The sequence below is a fragment of the Macrotis lagotis genome, chromosome X, assembly GCF_037893015.1.
Source record: "Macrotis lagotis isolate mMagLag1 chromosome X, bilby.v1.9.chrom.fasta, whole genome shotgun sequence".
Classification (NCBI taxonomy): domain Eukaryota; kingdom Metazoa; phylum Chordata; class Mammalia; order Peramelemorphia; family Peramelidae; genus Macrotis; species Macrotis lagotis.
The window spans coordinates 191,029,758-191,049,123 of record NC_133666.1 but is presented as its reverse complement, the minus strand read 5'-3'; the positions used below and the strand labels follow the sequence as shown (position 1 = coordinate 191,049,123).

Genomic DNA, 19,366 nt, shown 5'->3' with positions numbered 1-19,366 from the left:
CACAAATTGTAAAACAATAAAAAATATTTATTAAAATGCCTACTGTGTACTGAGCACTGTACTATTCATCAAGGGGAGATAAACAAAATTTAGAATATAGTTCTTCCCCTTAAGGATTTTAGTTCAATAGGCAGATAAAACTCAAACACAAGTGACTAGAGAGTTGTAAAATTAAATGCTCTATGAAATTTGAGATATAAGATGATTATCAGTTTGGTTGGACATTTGGTTGGCCCTGTTTGGTGCATCAAGAGGAATTACAGGAAATAATATTGGAATACCAGAATGCTACTTGATTGTGGAGGGCTTAAATGTTTAGCAAAAGTGTTTGATTTGCAATTTCTGCTATGATACACTGGATAGTCTGAGACCCTGGCTGCCTCAGACACTTTACCTTGTTTGACTCAGTTTCCTCATCTATAAAGACTTAAGAACAAAATGGCAAAACCACTCCAGTATGTTTGCCAAGAAAGAATTGATGTGTTTGAAACAACTGAACAACAAGCTGTTCCCTATGCCTGGGCATCACCCCCTACTTGATTCAGGCTCTTAGCATACCCAGTTCTGAGGTCCAGCACCAATTATGAACTTTGGAAATATCCTGTGTCCCTGTATCTCTTCCTGATAGCTCTTCCTAGAACCTTCATTTAAGAAAGGCAGCCAAACTGAACTCCAGATTTCCTCTATTATCCCCCCCCTTTCTTTTTTCTCCTCCCTCTCACTTTTCAGCTTCCTTTTATTTGTTGTCTTCCTCCATTAGAATGTAAGTTCCTTGAGGACAGGGACTACTTTTCTTTTTACTTCTAGTTATATTTCCAGTGCTGACACATAGTAAGCCAAATGAATGCTTGTTGTTTCTGACTTCTACAGGATCTTTTCCAAATCCTCCCAGATACTATTGCTGCTACCACAAAAGCACCTTCCTTTTTTTGTTTGTATATATTTATTCATATGTTCTTTCTACCTGGTAGAATGGGAGTTTCCCAAGGGCAAAGACTGCTTCATTTTTAATCTTTTTATCTCCAGCATCCAGTATAGTGTCTACCACATAAGAAATACTTATTAGAGGTCCTTATTAAATGTTTATTGCTCTTGGAGGCAATAAAGAAAAGATTTTGAGTAGAAAAGTGATATGGCCAGATCTATTTATAAGTATAAAAAAAGTGTTTTGACAGAAGTGAGTACAAAAGATAGTTTAGGAAGGAAAAAGAATGAACGTGTATGGGTGTTGTTACAATAGTCCAGATATGTGGAATGAGACCCTGAACTAGGATGTTGACAGTGGAATTCAAAAGAAGTGAATAAGATACAAAATCCATTACATTGACAGAATGAATGGGGTCTAATAACTGATTAGATATGAGAGAAGATGGAGAGTTAAGAGTCAAAGATAATCCCAATGTCATGAATATGGGAGACTAAGTGAGTTATGGTGTAACATTACAGTGAGAAAAGAAACAATTTGAGAAAAAAAGAGAATGAATTTGGTTTGGATATATTAAGTTGGAAATGTCTTATTGGTAATTGGATATATTGAGCTGGAATTCAGAAGAGAGGTCAGACTGAAGATACAGATTATGGCAATTGTGTAGAGAAGTTATAGTTGAAGAAGAAATGAGAGGGGCTGGATGTGGTGGTACATCCCTACAATCCCATTAGGCAGAGAATGGTGGCTCTTTTGAGCTCAGGAATTCTGAGCCACAGTGGATTATATTTATTCAGCATATGAATTAGGTTTAGAAAGAATATGATGAGAGGGTCACCAGCCTGCCCATAGAGAGGCAAACTGGTCAAGGTTATAAACAGAAAGAAGAGGGAGGAGAAAGTCAGTTTGCCAAAGGTGAGAGTGTAGAAAGAGAAGAGGATGTACCCTTGGGAAAGCACTCATCTTAAATGGTTGGGAAGAGAATGAATCACCAGCAGAGTTAAAAGAGGAATTATTCAGATAGGAGAATTAAGAGAGAGGCAGTATAGTACCTTTGAAGCCATGTTATCCAATGTTACACAGTACTTGGATGCGGTCAACAGTGGCAAAAGTTATAGAAAAGTCAAGAAGGATGAGGATGAAAAACATACCATTTTAATGTAACATTTAGGATGTCATTGATGCCCTTTTGGAGGAAAAATGTTTTCTATGGGCAAAAGTAGTCTAGAGGGAGCAGAGATCGAGGAGACAGAGATAGTAAGAAAGAGGAAGAATCACATTCAGATAACTTGACAATATACTTTACCAAGGATTTTAACAGGGAAGAGGAGGCCAGTGACCTTGTTAGACAACTTCTAGAATCGCATTTTAGAAAAGTAAAGTAAAAGTAAAGTAAAAAACAAAAGTAAAAAAAAGTAAAACCTTTGTAAGGAGGAAGTTTGGTGAGAAGTTTGAAATTCAGGATGTTGAAATAAGTACCAATTTTAGTCTGAGGAGGAAAAAAATAAAGGTGTACTTGATGATCATCTTCAAATAAATATAGAAGAGGGATTAGGCATTTGTTTTGAGTACAACTGGGATCAGTGGGTGGAAACTATAAGTGGTAGATTTTGACTTTGTGTAAGTGTAACCACAGCTTCAATTATCTTTGGCACAAAAAGGATGGATACCATGTCTTTCAGAGGGAATATAATCTTTTACAGATCCAATTTACTGGTCATCTTTGAGTAGTCTATGAGGATAAGAGTTGGTGATTCTAGAGAATTAACTGTCATGGCTGGAGAGAAACTGAGTGAAGTAAAGAGATAGGAATTTAAAAAGTCTGATTTTAACTCTTAAATTGAGAAGAAATCTACTGAATTGAATTCTTGGGAGGCTATCCTAAAAGAACTGAATGGTGGGACTGTGTATGTGGAATTGTAAAGTCAGTAGTAGCAGTCTCTGATCCTACAGCTAAAACTGTAAATAATTCATGTCTTTGTTTTATTGTTTGTCAAATCACTACCGAATTGTATAGCTAGTAACCCTGATGTTTCTTTGAGCCTAGCAAGTTAGGGGTTTGCTCTAAAGAGATGATTAAAAGTTTATGGGAAAAGAGGTTACTTTAGAGTATTAATTAACTTAAATTTAATAAACTGGAATGAGGTCTCAGAGTTAAGTGATTAATTAGAGAGATGTTGCAAGTTTAGTAATTTATGAAAACATCAGACAATTGCTTCAGAATTTAGGATGGAAATGAATAAAGGAAGGAATCAAACAGCGGGGCAAGGGGATGGGACTTTAGCTCGTCAATCAACGTTCAACTTGGTCCATATATGAGGAAAATGGACCTAAATCCTGCTGCATCTGAGTATCACACCTTCTAAGCTGATGCAAAATGGGGGGGGGGGGGAAACAAAACTCTTGTATTTCCTAATAATTAGAGCTATCCTAAGATGGAAGGCACGGCCCGGGAGGCGGCAGATTCTCCAAGGGCAGGCCGGGCTGCGGTGCCATCTGACGGGTCATCTCTAGGCTCCCTTCCCGCTCGGGGTCCAGGATTCCGCCTCAACAACAGAAACTTCTCGGGTCAACTTGGAGGAGTTTCGGGAGCAACTGACGCCTTCGGTTTTTGCTAAGTCCCTGGTCCAGGCCGGGGCATAGTTCAGGAGTTATTTTTTGTTTAAATTTTTATTTTCCGCCATTATTCCGGCGTCTTTAGTGCTGCAATTAAAAAAACCAAAATTTCAGACAAATGCAGGCGCGGAGGGCACCCGGGGGGAGCGGCCTCGGCGGTCCACGCCTCGCCGAGAACAATAGCGCGCCGGCCCGTGGGGGGGCTTCGGGGGTCGCCGGAGCCCTCCTCCCCAGCGCCGGGCCGTCACGTGGCTCCCCGCCCCCCGCGCCGCGGCCTTTGTGGAGCTGAAGCGGCGCCGGACACAAAGGGGCCCCGAGCCCCGGCCCCTCCCGCGCGCGCCCGCGCCGCCCCGCGCCCGCGCGCCCGCGCCCGCGCACGCGCGCGCAGCCCCGACGAGCGCAGGCCCGGAGCCGGGGCTCGGGGGCGCGGCCGCCGCGGGGCTGCCCCGGTCCCGGGAGGGGATGCTGGCCGGGCGGGCGCGGCTGCTCGGGGGCGGAGGCGGCGGCCCGGGCGGGCGGTGATTGCTGCTCGGGGCCTGCCGCCCGCGCTGGGCGCCGCGCTCCTCGGGCACGCAGGCATGGGCGCCGCGGGGATCCCGCTCCGGCTGCCCGCCGCGCCCCCGCTGGCTTTCTGCTACACGTCGGTGTTTCTGCTCTTCGCCTTCTCCGTCCCCGCGAGCAGAGCGTCCAACCAGCTCCCGGGCGGCGGCGGCGGCGGCGGCGGCGGAGGCGGCGGCGGGGCAGGAGCGGGCGCCGGGGCGGCCGCCGGAGGAGGAGGCGCCGCCGCCGGAGGAGGGGGAGGCGGAGACTGCCCGGGCGCCGGCAAGGGGAAGAGCATCAACTGCTCAGGTGAGCGGCCGCGCGGCCCGGCCCGCCCGAGCCCCGGGGTCCGAGGCCGGGCAGCGCCCGCGGGCGCGGCGGGCCGGGGAGCCGCCTGGCCCGGCCGCCACCCCCGGCTGCCGGAGACAAAGGCAGCGCCGGGCCGGGAGCGGGCGGGCGGGGGCTCCGTGCTCCTGACAAAGCGGGCGGGCGGGCGGGCGGGGGAGCGGGCAGAGCGGGCAGCCGGGCAGCCCCGGCCGGACTCGCCTCCACTCCCGCGCCCGGCGGCTGCGGCAGGTGCAGCCGGGGACCCCGGGGCGCCACGCCGCACCCTGCCCCCGCGGCCGTGCCAGCCCCCGCGCCCGTCCTGCCGCCCCGGGAGGCGGCCGAGGCCCAGGGACCCACACACCGGCACGTTTCTAACAACCCAAGTCCTTTGCTTCTGGTTGGAAGGAAGGCAGCGGTGCCCGGATTTCCTTTTCTTTTCTTTTTGCTATAATGAAGATCATTTTTATCTTAGGGACTCCGTGACAGCCGAGCACCTCGTTAAACCTTTAAGGGGGAGAGATGCCTCTTTAGACTCTTTCCCCCATTCTTATGTCAGCTTTTTCTCTTTTGGTTGGAAAAATATTTCTTTAATTTGAAGCCAAGCGATTCTAAACAATCCTATAACTTTTTTTTTTTTTTTTAGATTTTTGCAAGGCAAAGGGTTAAGTGGCTTGCCCAGGGCCACACAGTTTAAGAATCTGAGGTCGGACTTGAACTCAGGTACTCCTGACTCCAGGGCCGGTGCTCTCCTATAACTTTTTCCTTTTTTTTTAAGGTTTTTTTGCAAGGCAATGGGGTTAAGTGCCCAAGGCCACGCAGCTAGGTAATTGTTAAGTGTCTGAGGTCAGATTTGAGCTCAGGTACTCCTGACTCCAGGGCCGGTGCTCTCCTATAACTTTTTTCTTTTCTTTTTCTTTTTAAAGGTTTTTTTGCAAGGCAATGGGGTTAAGTGCCCAAGGCCACGCAGCTAGGTAATTGTTAAGTGTCTGAGGCCAGATTTGAGCTCAGGTACTCCTGACTCCAGGGCCGGTGTTCTCCTATAACTTTTAACGTTGTTTAATGTATCCCAATCCCTAAAGAAACATGTTATAGTTGAATGCTTTTTTTACAAGTGGCTCTCATATGCATATAAATATTGTAGATCACATTTATTAATAAATACATATAATTAGGTGAAAAATGTCAACATTGACATAGTTTTCTCAGTTGTACAATGAGGGAAGTTGAAATTTATTGATCTCTCTAGTACTTTTCAACTCTAAAATTCTGTTATTTAATAAATATATCAGGTTACAAGTGAATACATAAATCAACCTAAAATAACATGTAAACAGTGCATCTGAAGCTGATCAATAAAAGTTGCTTTTACAACTTGATGGTTAGAAACAAGGACAGAAAAGAACTTTATAGATCACTTTCTGGTTTCTTTGTCTTAGATTAGGATTTAGCATTAGTTTGTGTGGAAAAATTCTGGGATCTTAGTTGACCAAGACATTAACTTAAGAGTATGATGTGTGTAATGGCCTTAAAAAAAAAAGTACAGTCTTAGGTTGCAATAATTGATGAATAGCATCAAGGTCATAGAAAGTAAGTAAGTTTATTGTGTTTTGCTCAGGTCACATTTGGAGTATCAAGTTTAACTTTCTTTGCTGTACTGATCTCATTGACCAACTAGAGGGTGGTCAGAGGAAAAACCATCTTGATAAACAAGGATTATGTGAAGAGCAATTGAAGGGGTTGTTTAGTCTGGAAAAAAGAAGTTGAAGGGAGGCATGATGATTTCCTTCAAATATTTGGAGGACTGTCATGTGGAACAAGAGTAAACTTGTTCCATGTTTTTCCAGAGGGTAGAAACAATGGATGAAAGCTACAAGGATAGTGCTTTTCTGAGAAAGCATTTCTTGAGAACCCTTCTACCTAGTACTCTGCCATGTGAAAAAGTGAGGCAGTGACTTCCTACACTTAAAACAGTTGATTTATCAGTATTTTTAGTCCTTTGATTTACTCTTCATCTTTCAGTCTGTTTCCTACTTTCTGGCTTCATTTGCTTCTATTTGCTAGCCTTGATCTCAATGTTTAATTACTTATTACTGCTATTTTCTTTTTTTTATTAAAGTTTTTAAAAGGTAGCAGGTTTAAGTGACTTGCCCAAGGACACACATTTCTGGAGGCTGGATTTGAAATCAGGTCCTCTTGACTCCAGGGCCAGTGCTCTATCCACTGAGCCACCTAGCTGCCCCCTACTATTGATATTCTTGACCTAAGAATCTTCAAGCATAGCTAACTCCCATTATTCAGTTTCTTGTTCTTGGTCCAAGGCTCATTCATATTGAGGGAGAAAATAAAAAAAAAATCAAGCTAAGTTCACTCTATAAATTTATTATATAACAGCAGATTGATTTCATTCCCAACTTCACTGAAATGAATAAAGTCATCTGATACAAGTTTCATTAATTTCTTTTCTCTGTTGCTCAAAAACTTCTTGGCATTGTTGCCTACTTCTCTTCTTTTGTCATAAGAGAAGAGGTATTCCTATTCTTCATTAACACAACTCTATCTTCCTTTGCTCTTATTACCTCTTGCCTCCCATGGGCTCTTTTTCCAGAAACAATTTCCTACCTTATATACATTCTCATCCCTTCCTTCACAGCTTCAGAATCTCTCTCCTCACTGCCTCCTTCCCATCAGACTACTTCCCAATTCCTCAGTACTAAGCTAGCCTTCTCTTAATTATGTTATCCCACATAGTTAACAGATCATCTATTTTCTTTTATGGCCAAATGTCTTTAAAAAGTTGTATATCTATACTTCTTCATAACCTATCCTCTTGCCAATACCCACATTTACTCTACCCAGATGCACCTCTAGAAAGTCATCCAGTTGCTTTTGAATTGGCAAATCTACTAGCTAGTTGCAGTTCTCATCTTTCTTGACATTAGGGATTTTCCCTTCCCCTTCCAATGAATCCTTGATACCAATTCTAGACTTCTTTAATAATATTAATGATAATAGTAACAGTTGTCCTTCAGTTTCAAAGAAGACCATGCTAACCAAATTAATAGTGCCATGTTATACAAATCTGATCATTCTACATTTCTGTTTGAAAAATTACCTTGGCTCTTTGTTAACCAAATTCTTTGTCAGAATTCTTTGTTTGGTGTTCAAGACAATGAGGGAGATTGAAATTTATTGATCTGTATAGTACCTTTCAACTCTAAAATACTGTTATTTAATAAATATATCAGGTTATAAGTAAATACATTAATCAGTCCAAAATAGCCAACATACATGTAAATAATGTATCTGAAGCTGATTAATAAAAGTTGATTTTACAACTGAACAACTTAATGGTTAGATGGTTTTTTGGTTTCTATGTCTCAGATTAGGACTTAGCATTCGTTTGTGTGAAAAAGTAAGTGGGAACCATTTTTCCTGTAGAGGCTTGATTTTTATTTTTATTGTTCTCTACTCTTTGCTGTAGTATATAGACTGGTAGTAGGAAACTCAGATAGAAACAGATCCCTGTTGGCTGCATATTGACTTTGTTCGGTTGTAAATGTAAGCGGCATGCCCACAATAGATATTTTTAAACCTTTCCCCAAATTTTAATCACTCTTACTCTTCCAAATTACTAATTAATATTTACAATTACTAATTACAAATTCTAATTACTCTTACTCTTCCAAAATCCTACTGTAATTTTATATGACTTGTTAATTCCAGTATAGAACTCTTACTTTATTATCACCAAAATGTCCTATATTGGGGGGGGGGGCGGCTAGGTGGCACAGTGGATAGAGCACCGGCCTTGGAAGTTATGAGGACCTGAGTTCAAATCTGGCCTCAGACACTTAATAATTATCTATCTGTGTGGCCTTGGGCAAGCCACTTAACCCCACTGCCTTGCCAACAACAACAACAAAAACCCAAATGCCCTATATCCTCAGACTTCTTAAGCAGCATTCCTTTTACCACCTTGCTTTAACTGGAACCTAGATTTCTTCAGGACCATCTTCTTTATAGTCTTCTCCTTATCAAATTCTTCCCCCATTCCCCCTCCACCCAAACCCTGCCAGACTTCTTTATTAGAATATAAGTTCCTGAGGCTAGAGAATGTTTCACTTTTTCCTTTCTTATCCTCAAAGCTTAGTGTAAGGCCTAGAACATAAGTTCCTGATATATGCTGTCTTGCTTCAGTGACTCATAGAGCTAGGAAGAAGGATGAACAAAACTCCCCCCCCCCCTTCTCCAATCACCCCTCTGCCTTTGTGTACTAGCGACGTATAAAAGCCTCACACCTCGTCCATCCACAGTATTGTTGTCACAGATAGGTGGATAGGTACAGAGGATAGAGCACCAGTCCTAGAATCCAGAGGATATGAGTTCAAATGTGACTTCAGACGGTGGACATTTACTAGCTGGGCAAGTCACTTACCATGGCTGCCTCGAATTCAGTGCCAGTCATCCAGATTCTTGTCTGGCCACTTGACCCAGATGGCTCTGAAGGAGAAAGTGAGGTTGGTGACTTATCACAGCCCCCCTCAGTCAAATCTAATTCATGTGCTTGTTACGGCATCACCTCCTGATGTCATATGGGCTTCTTTGAGAATGAAGACTAATCATTCTGACCCCTTCCTGAGCAGCGGGTACCTCATTGGGATGGCACAGGTAACTCTTGATTGGTTCCTAGTAGTTGGGAGGAGGGAGAGTAGCAGTGAAGATGACTGATGGTGATTTCAAGGAGATAGATTCTTTTCTAGGAATCTTTTCCATCTATAGCCTTTAATGAAAGCTGTAGGAAAGGCCCCATCCCAACTCTTTTCAGACCCTCTCAGAAAGGATTTTTCCTCAGCATCTTATCTTTCTTATACTTCCGCTAGAGGAGGAAAGGGAAGGAAATTTCAGCTCCCTGATCATCCCTGCTGTTATCTACTAACCTCTAGGTCATTTCCTTTACTTTTTCAGTGACCTTAGTGTTAGATATGATTTTTCCTCTCCACTTTACACTGTTTTCATTCAGAATTCATGTTGCTGACCGCTTGACATTTTGTAAACATAATGCTTCATCTCTGTGACCTCTAACAAGCTTCTCTATCCCACTTCAGCCACACACTAACATTGACATCCCTTAGACCATGACATCTATTGGAATCACAATAGCTCCACTCCATGGAACTATGAAATCTTGCTGTCTGAGCACAATGCCTATTCTTCTTTCACTCACATTAAACCTACTCTTTACCTTTACCATGAATGAACTCCTTACCTATCCAGTTTTGATCCCATAGTTTGTCACTGGAATGTTTTATTAGCTACTCTACTGGAATTCATTGGTCCTTTGATTTAGGAATCACTTGTTCGCCACTATTTGGATTCTCTTTTTCTGATCCAGAGACCTTGGGTACCATGGGAGAAAGTCACAAAGTCAAATCAGTCTCATTGGCTACAAATTCTTGGTATGAAATCTTTATTGTACTCTTCCAGCTGTTTAATCTATTCTTGTGGATTCTTTATTCCACTCCATCATGGCAACATGGTGTATTGGAAAGAGCACTGAATTTGGAATCCAAGAGCCTCCTCTCTGTTTTGTGAGCATTTTCATTTTGAGTACCTGCACCACAGAAATCTCAATTGTTACAATGGCCTCAACTTAAGACTGTGTTTGGTAATAATGCAGATTAAACTTTGAGGCGTGTGTGTATGCACACTTGTGTGCACACATACCTCTTCAAGCCAACCCCCCCCAATTCCAGTTGTTAAATATTTACCAGCACCTCATTGTATTGCTCTATAAACACTACTTGAGTTCAGCAGGAGTGCAATAGAAAGCTTAGGGAGAGAAGACGTAGCCAGGCTGGAGGTTTATAACAGTAATAATAATAATGATGACAACAATAATACTAAGTGAAATTTGTGGTTTTCAAAGTGCTTTGCATCCATTGTCTCATTTGCACCTCATAACAGCTCTAGTTTAAGTCTCAACAAGATTACTTTTGTGACCTTGGGTAAATGGAGTAATATCTCACTTTTCTCACCTGGAAAATGATGGAGTTGGTCTAGATGACTCTAAATCTATTTCATGGGATCCCTTAGTGACTCTTCAAGTGTTTTCTTTGCTCTTACCACCAACCATATTTTTGCTCCTCATGCAAATGATCTAGCCTCCTACTATCTTACATCAACTCCCTATGTCCTCCTTCATTTCTCAGTTTTTTTTCAGCATCAATATTCACTCATTCTTCCTTTGTTCTTGATTATGTTTTCGAGAGCAAACTAGGTTGGTACAGTGGCTGCAGTGCTGGAACTGTAGTCAGGAAGACCCAAATTCAAATCCAGTCTCAAATACTGTGTGAACCTGGGCAAGTAACTTAAGTCTATTTGCCTCAGTTTCCTTAGCTGTAAAATGGGCTGGAGAAGGAATGGCAAACCACTTCAATATCTGTCAAGAAAATTCCAAAAGGGGTCTTGAAGAGTCAGGAAAGACTGAACAATAAGAGACTATCCTTCCCCTTCTTTCCTTCCTTTCTTTCCTTTCTTCCCTCCTTTCCAGCACATCTTCCCCACCCCATTTCTCTATCTGTTGCAATTAGTAACAACGTTCCTTCTCACAACTTGTATAAGTCATTGTTTTGTAAATGCCTGTTTCATTTATCATATGATGTTATGCATTTTACTTACATATATTGGTATCTTATGTCTCTAATAGATGGTAATCTAAATGTTTTATCTGATATTGAGCACAGCCCTCCACTTGGGGTGGACTTAATAAATATTTGTTGTTTTATATTGAGGCAAGATATGTACAGAGGGTACAAGAAAAAAGCAAAATAGTGGGAAAGAAGGCAGAACACTAGGTTGGGGGATAGGTTGAAGACTTTGAATATTATTCTAAGCATTTTGAACTCACCTAGGTAGTTGGATAACCTCTGTATATAATAAATTGTTTTGGAATTTTCTTATCAAGGGTTTGTTTTGACTAGACTTGTGATTTCCTGGGTAAATGGGTAAAGATTGGCATCTTCTTTGAGAAGAATAGAGTTACCTAAAATACTGTGAGGTTAAGTGACTTGCCCAAGGGTCACGTAGCCAGTACTATCAGAAATCAAATTTGAACCCAGATCTTCCTTACTTCAAGACTAACTCTTTATCCATGATAGATTCTCCAATAAATGTCAAGGTGTCAAGCTGACCAAGCTTTATTATCTTGATTCTTCCTTTCCTCACTTTTGAAATATTTGACATTTGCTCAGCTTCACATGTTTAACTCCTTTCTTAGCCATAATTTCTCTTACTTTAAAAATATAATAAGGAACTTAACTTAAACAACAATGTAATCAAATTTACTTTATAACGCCATATATAAATATCTAAAGATAAAAAGTAGACCCTTTTAGGGCAGAAGCTATTAATTTTTCACTTATTTTTCTAACACTGAGCACAGTGTTTTGAACTTATTAAATGTTTATCAATTTTGATTCAATTATAGTACCTTATAAATTACTCTCTTCTTCTGTGTTCCTTCCCATTGTCTTTGTCCATTCAGCCTATTCTAGAGACATTGTGGGAGATAAACACACACATATACATATACACAAAAACATATGCATACACAAATACATATATGTATATAGATACATACATACATATATATATATATATGTATACATAAATTCCTTCTATATAGAGAGAGGCATTGTTGCATAGTTGATAAAACTGTATGGATAGTCAAAATGAGCTGAATTCAGGTCCTTTCTCTGAAATTTGTCAGGCAGCTAAGTCACACTTGCTGAACTTGGAGTCAGGAAGACCTGAGTCCAAATCCAGTCTCAAATCCTTACTTGTCATCCTGGGCAAGTCCTCTGTCTGCCTTGGTTTCCTTAACAGTAAAATAGAGATAATAACACCCACTGTCCAGTGTTGTTGTGAAGACCAATAAGACACTATTTGTTAATCACTTAGTGGAGGACTTGGCATAGAATAGGCATTATATACATGCTAGCTAAAATTAGTACCATAATTAGAGCTGTCTGGCACTGGGCAAGTCACTTAATTTTCTCAGTGCCTCTGGGGAATTTTCTAAGACTTTAAGTTGCAAAATAGTTCCTTAGATCAAAGAAATCGCAGATTTGGACCCAAAATAAAATATTTCTTTTGCATAGATTTGAATAGATTTTGAATAGATTCAGGTTTTAATCTAATGTCTCAATACAAAGAGGACTTGGGTTTTTTTGGTTCCTACCAAATTGTTTTCAAGAATTTCAACAACAGGTCCTATGATGGATTCTGGATTTTGTTTGAGGACCATCATGACTAAGTTTAAAAAGTTCACAAACTAATGGTTGACCTCTGGGTGATAAGATTTTGGCCCCAGCAATTCGCTATTTATTCATTCATTCAACACACTTTTATTTTGAGCATCTTTTATATACAAGGAACTGTACAAGTTGCTAGGAATACAAAAAAAAAAATGAAACGTTCTATCCTTAAGGGACTTAGATTATTTTAGAGGAAAACAATAGGTATAGAAATATGTAGATACAAATATATGTAAATATAGTAGGATTTTAGAGTTTACACTGATTCCTTTGAGAAAGCCTTTAAATGGCCATGTGGATATATGTCAAGCATATGATGACTTTCCTTGATGGAATGGAAGGAGGAAAACAGTTTGTTCAATGGCCAAGAAAGCAGCTGAAGGCAGGTACTGTGGAGTGATTAGAGCTCTGTCAGAAATAGAAGATGCCAAGGTCAGCTACTATATCCTAGGCCATTTCTAGATATCCTGACTTTTGTCCTATCACTGGACTTCAGTGACTCTGGAAGAGAGAATGAGGTCAGTGACTTTGTCCAATTCTGTTTCAATTTGTGGGCAAATGAACACATTACCCCATGATGTCATTGATCCTCTTCAAAAAAGGAAGGACAAACAATAGTCTTTTAATGTCACTATCCTCAAAAAATCTTTTTAAAGTCCTACTATCTCCTCAAATTATTGCCTTGAATTTTTTCATCCAGTCTCAAATTCCTTGAAAAAACTATCTATACTTGTTGTCTTTTCTTCTTTTCTTTTCATTTACTCTTCAGCCCTTTGCAATATGGCTTCTGAATTTATCACTTGTTGAATCTGTTCTCAGTGATCTTTCAGCTGCCACATCTGATGGTTATTTCTCTCTTTCACTTTTGTTTCTTTGCAAGGCAATGGGGTTAAGTGAATTATCCAAGTTCACACAGGTAGGTAATTATTAAGTGTCTGAGTCGAGATTTGAACTCAGGTCTTCCTGACTCCAGGACCAATGGTCTATCCACTGTGCCACCTAGCTGTCCTGGATGATTATTTCTCAGTCTTCATCCTCAAACTGTCTGCTGCATTTGACACTGTTGAACATCCTCTTCTAGATATTTTCTTCTGTTGGGGGTTTTTGTGATAACTCCTCTTTCTTGGTTCTCCTACCTGACTGATTTTTCCTTCTTAGTCTCCCTTGCTATGTCATCAACCAAGCACAGTTCGAAATTGTGGAAGTTCCCTCAGGCTCTATACCAGGTCCTCTTTTCTTCCTTCCCTACACTGTCAGTGATTTTAGTATTTCCCATGGGTTTAATCATCATCTATTTGTGGACATCTCACAGATGCATTTTTTTAGTCCCAATCTCTCCCTTTTTATGCCATACCACTAGCTACCAATTGACCATTGCAAATGGGATGTCATAAAAACATGTCAAACTCAATATGTATAAAATAGAATCAAACCACCCCTCTTCCAAACTTTCCTGTTTTTGTTTAAGGCATCATAATTCTAGTCTCTAGGTTCTTATATTTAACGTCATCCTCAACTCCTCATTCTCCCTTATCCTACATATTACATTAATTGCCGAATCGTTCCATTTCGATTTCTGCTTCATCTTTTGCATCAGACCCCTTCTTTTTTGACTCACACAGCCACCACCTTCATTTAGGTTCTCATCAACTCTTGTCTAGACAGTTGCTGTGATTTAATATTGGTATCCTTGCCCAAAATCTCTTTGCACTCCAATTCATTCTCCATATAAGTACCAAAGTGACTTACAGACCTGACAGTGTCATTTCCCTATGTTGTAAATGTCAGTGGTTCCCTATTGCCTTTTGGATCAAATATAAACTCTACTGAGCTTTTAAAGAAAGTCCTCCACAACCTTGTTCTAACCTATCTTTCCTGCTTCATTATACATTCCTTCCCCCTTCTCATAATCTCTAGTCTAGCCAAACTGAAATTAGTAAAGTTTCTTACATTTAATACTCTACTCTGTCCTTTGTATTATCACTCATGATGAATTTACTCCTTACTCATAAAATTCCACCTTCCTTTAAGATACAACTTAGGCACCACTTTTCCCACAAAGTCTTTTTATAATCTCCCCAGTTATGTTGCCTTCCCTTTATTTTGCATTTTTCTTGAATATAATTACATATGTATGTTTTTTCCTCTGGTTGAATGCAAGTTCCTTGAAAGTAAGAATGATTTTGGATTTTTATAAATGTATCTTTTAAAGTACCATGTTTGTAGTCAGGAAAACTGCTCTTCTTGAGTTCAGATCTGGCCTCAGACACTTATTAGCTGTGTGACCCTGAGCAGGTCACTTGACTCAGTTGCTTTTTCTGTAAAATGAGCTAGAGAAGGAAATGGCAAAGTACTCCAGTATCTCTGCCAAGAAAACCCCAGATGGGGTCACAAAAAGTCAGATATGATTGAATGATAACAGTAACATTTGCATCCCCAGTGTTTAGTACATAGTACATCATAGGCGTTTAATAAATGCTTTTTGATTGATTAACTATTTATATATTCTATATGCAGTTTACATGAAGACTGAGTTAAGATGCACACATTAGTCAGTAATGCACTACATTACCCAAATCTCAATTCCTCTCTGTATGCTACTTTATTCATTACCTTAGTCATTCTCATCCTAGGTTCTAAGACAATCCCTAATAAATGAATAAAATGCTAATATCTGTCATTAATCAATTAACTTTGTACTACTATCTATAAAAATAAACTATAAAAACCTCTGTTTTTACATAATTTTAGATTTGGGATCAGGAAGACCTGGATTAAAATCCAACATCAGATACTTAGTAGCTGTTTGGGCAAATCTTTCCTAATCTCATCTGTAAAATGTCAGTTATATGCAATTTGAATAGATTTCTCTTTTTCTGTAGCACTCCCACCCCAACTCTCCAATCTTCAAGGCTTAAATAAATACCAAGTTTGCTCACTGCACAACTTGTTAACAATGCAAAAAAAAGTATTATTTTAAATATTAGCAACAGAGAGAATAATCACAGCCAGAATCAGCTCTAATAGTTGCTGATATTACAAACTTCTCTTTGATTCTCTGAACATAATTCTGTTGTTTAGTACTCTTAGGATAGCGACCAGTCTCTCCAGAATTCATTTGATATTGTTTCTTTACAAGATGAGAGTAAAACTAATATCTCAGGAATTGTGTCTTCAGATTCTTTCTGACAGATAATGCAATCTTTGAGGAAAAAAGTTCCTCACCCAAAATTTCTTCAGCCATCAAAGTCAACTTGCAGCTGCCACTACCCAAGATTCCATTCCCTCTTAAAGATATATATTATATCCATGGGTACAATCTATTATTGAAAATCCCTGCAAAAAATCATCTGGGGTGAATCAAATTGACATCGCTGTATAATGCTAAGCATCACATGATAGTCCAATATACACAGAGCAAAATAAATATATGTAAATATTACAGTAGCATATGAAAGGAATAAAAATGTAACACAATAATAATAGCAATTAATATTTTAACACTATGGACTATACTACACATGCATGTTAAAAATACAAAGCCACATTAGATATAATTTATTAGGAATTAATAGGAATAATTTATTATTACATAAAAGTATTTCTGTGATTTACATTGTAGTTATCTTTTTCAATTGTATTATAATATTCTATTATTTCATTATGCTATAGTTTATTAAATTATCTCCAATTGTTAGTGAGGTGTTTTTTTTAAATAACAAATAATGTTGTTATATTTTTAACAGATAGTTCTTTTCTCCTGTTGCTAACATTCTTAGTATATATTTTCTACAATGGAATTATTGGCTTAAAAACATGATCAAAAAACCCCACAACTCTTCTGGTATACAACATGATTGCTTTTCTAAATGTTTATTTCTTCAAAACTCAGCCATAATTGATTTTTATTTATGTTTGCCAATTTGGTGTTTATAATACCACAAAAATTTTTGGTTTGCATATATTTCTTTGATTTTTAAGGAATTTGAATTTTTTTCCAAGTAAATCCTCTAGTTCTAGTAGAACCCTCTGTTGATTATCTCTAGTTTAGCTGTATACAGCTTGTTTATGCATAAGTCATTTGCATTTTATCTCTGTCATTGTGATCTTCCCAAAAGCAAGAATTGCTTTTTGTCTTTCTCTCCCCAGCACTTAACACAAATGCAGTACTTGTTTAATACATATCTATTAACTAAGTGATTGTAATTTATAGACCCTCCTTTGAAAATGCATATTTTTAAATATGTATGTGTAGTGTTAATCTAGTGGGGAATGGATATTCATAATTTCTCAAAGATTATTACTAATAATAATAATGGTACCCAGATAACCATCCCCCCTTGAATTCTGAAATGTAATTCAGTTAATCGAGGAGATTTGAATTCATTGAAATTCTTTTAATAATTCTCTAACAACTTTTTCTTCCTTCCCCTTCCCCCAGTCTCTTTTCTTTCCAATTATGATCCTTTCTGATCTATCTGAAGCATTTGACAATATTGACTCTCTTCAACTGCATATTCTTCCCTCTACTACTTTTTCCGATATACTTTTCCCTTACACATGCCTCTCTGATTATTCCTTCTTAGTTTCATTTAATGATTCATCATCCTTACCATTTTGACATATAAAAAGTCTGAGAGAAATGGTTCCTGAGTAATTAATCATTTTATCAGTCATGCTAGCTAATTAATAAAAGGGATCAGTGACACTTTCAAAAGTCAAAGACCTCTCATGGAATCCACTGCATACTTAAATGCTCTTGGAAGGTGAGTAGTCCTAGGAGTGACAATCAACTCTGATTGGTTAACAAGTAATGTGAGAATGAATATTAAAAAGAGATATGGGACCTATTCTAATGAAGGGCCGACTGACTGATTATGTCACTCTTGAACAAAGAGAGACTTATGATGATGATAATGATATTTATCCTGCATTTTTAAAGAAGACCATGACATCAGAGAGATAATGCCATGACTGACACTTGGATTGTATTTGAGTGAAGGGGGAAGCTGTGCTAAATCCCCAGCTTCACTTTCTCCTCCTGAGCCATCAGGACAACTGGAGATGATCCTAGATGTGAGGCAATCAGCGTTAAGTGACTTCAAGATCATACAACTAATAAGTGTCAGGTATCAGAGTCTGGATTTGAATTCAGGTCCACCTGACTCCAGGGCCAGTATGACAAGCCAGACTATCCCTAGCCTAGCCTTGGGCAATCTAGCCTACCTAGGAGGATTTTTTTGTAAGGTTTTCTGGTTGGGTGGGGCAACAATTCCCACCCAGGATTGGCAAGGCATATAATGAATCTCCCCATTTAATAATCATTTCCCTCACCATGCCTACTAGCCACGGCAGTCCTCCTAAGCTCTGTCCTTATCTTTTCTCTTCATCTTTTCTGACTTGGTGACCTTATCAACCTCCAGGGTTCAATGATCATCTCTGTGTGGAAGACTTCTAGACCAATATATCTATCTGAGCTTCAGTACTGCTTCATAAACTGATTATTGGATATTTTATAAATATCCTGTACTTTATCCCCAAAACAGAACTGATGAACTTTTCCCCAAAACTAATGTTTTCTGGACTTCCATATTACTGTTGAGGGTGCCATTATTCTTCCACTATCTCACTGGAAGTAATCATCATAGCTTCCTATATTCCATGCTTGGATCGATATTCCCCTAACTCACTGGTTTAGTTTGCCTGCTTAGATGGTTTCCTAGGGTGTGACTGCTGCAAATGCTACAGCTTCTTAAGTTAGGCCACAGGTTCAACCTCTCGTTTGAAGCAAGGAACTCTGGATGTAGAGAAATACTGTAATTTTCTTTTTGTATGTACCCAAATTTTGTAATATTTTCTATACTCTTAACAGTAGTTGCTCATATGCCAGACCATGGGGGCAGGCACACCAAGTGTTTCCTATACCAGGTGTTAACCACCCCTCAGAGCTGCCCTATTCCTCCCACCTCTAAAGTGAGTTTAAAGAACTTCTGGCCCTCTACTCCACCTTTTTCTCAGGGACTCAGCCAGGCAATAGGCTGCCCCATTTCCTTTCCTTTCTCCTTTCTGGATCTGATGACCTAAGCCCAGCCGCTGTCTCATGGCTGTTTCCCTTTAGTTACTGTTCTTGCTATTTCTCATCCAGCCCTGCTTGTAACTGTTGTCTCTTCTTTTGTTTAACCTTACTTTCTTCTTAAAAAGTTCACTTTTTTTTAATTTTGTTAAAGAACTTAACTGTGGACTTTTGCAGCAACCCGTGAATTAAAGTCTATCTCTTTTCTTACCCTCCTGAGTCAGAGAGTGATGATTCTGTCACCCAATTAAACCACAGCTGTCTCTCTTGAATTCCCCCACCTCAGCTGCTCTGGTAGCAAGTTGAGTGCCAGGTGAACACCAAAGGTGACTGGGCAGCCCTGAAAATGGCTCAGCAATCCCTAACACCAGAGGTGCTAGTCTTCCCTGAACACCTGAACACCCCTGTTCTTAAGCAGCACTTCCATGCTAGGACACTCTCAATATAGTCTTTTTGAATACATTATGTATGTTTGTGTATATCTATCTAGCTCTCTATTATATATGTGTATATATATATATATATATATATATATGTTTATATGTATGTATATACATGTTGTCTTCCCCA

The 19,366-nt window shown here is 39.5% G+C and overlaps 1 protein-coding gene across 1 annotated transcript in view; it reads left to right on the top strand.

Moving 5' to 3' along the window:
- The first annotated feature begins 4,062 nt into the window (after positions 1-4,062).
- Positions 4,063-19,366, top strand: part of TMEFF1 (transmembrane protein with EGF like and two follistatin like domains 1) — a 148,377-nt gene continuing 133,073 nt past the window's right edge. The window contains exon 1 of the mRNA XM_074208230.1: positions 4,063-4,390. Coding sequence (XP_074064331.1) covers positions 4,120-4,390 — 271 coding nt within the window. The 5' untranslated portion in view covers positions 4,063-4,119. The remainder of the gene's footprint in view (positions 4,391-19,366) is intronic.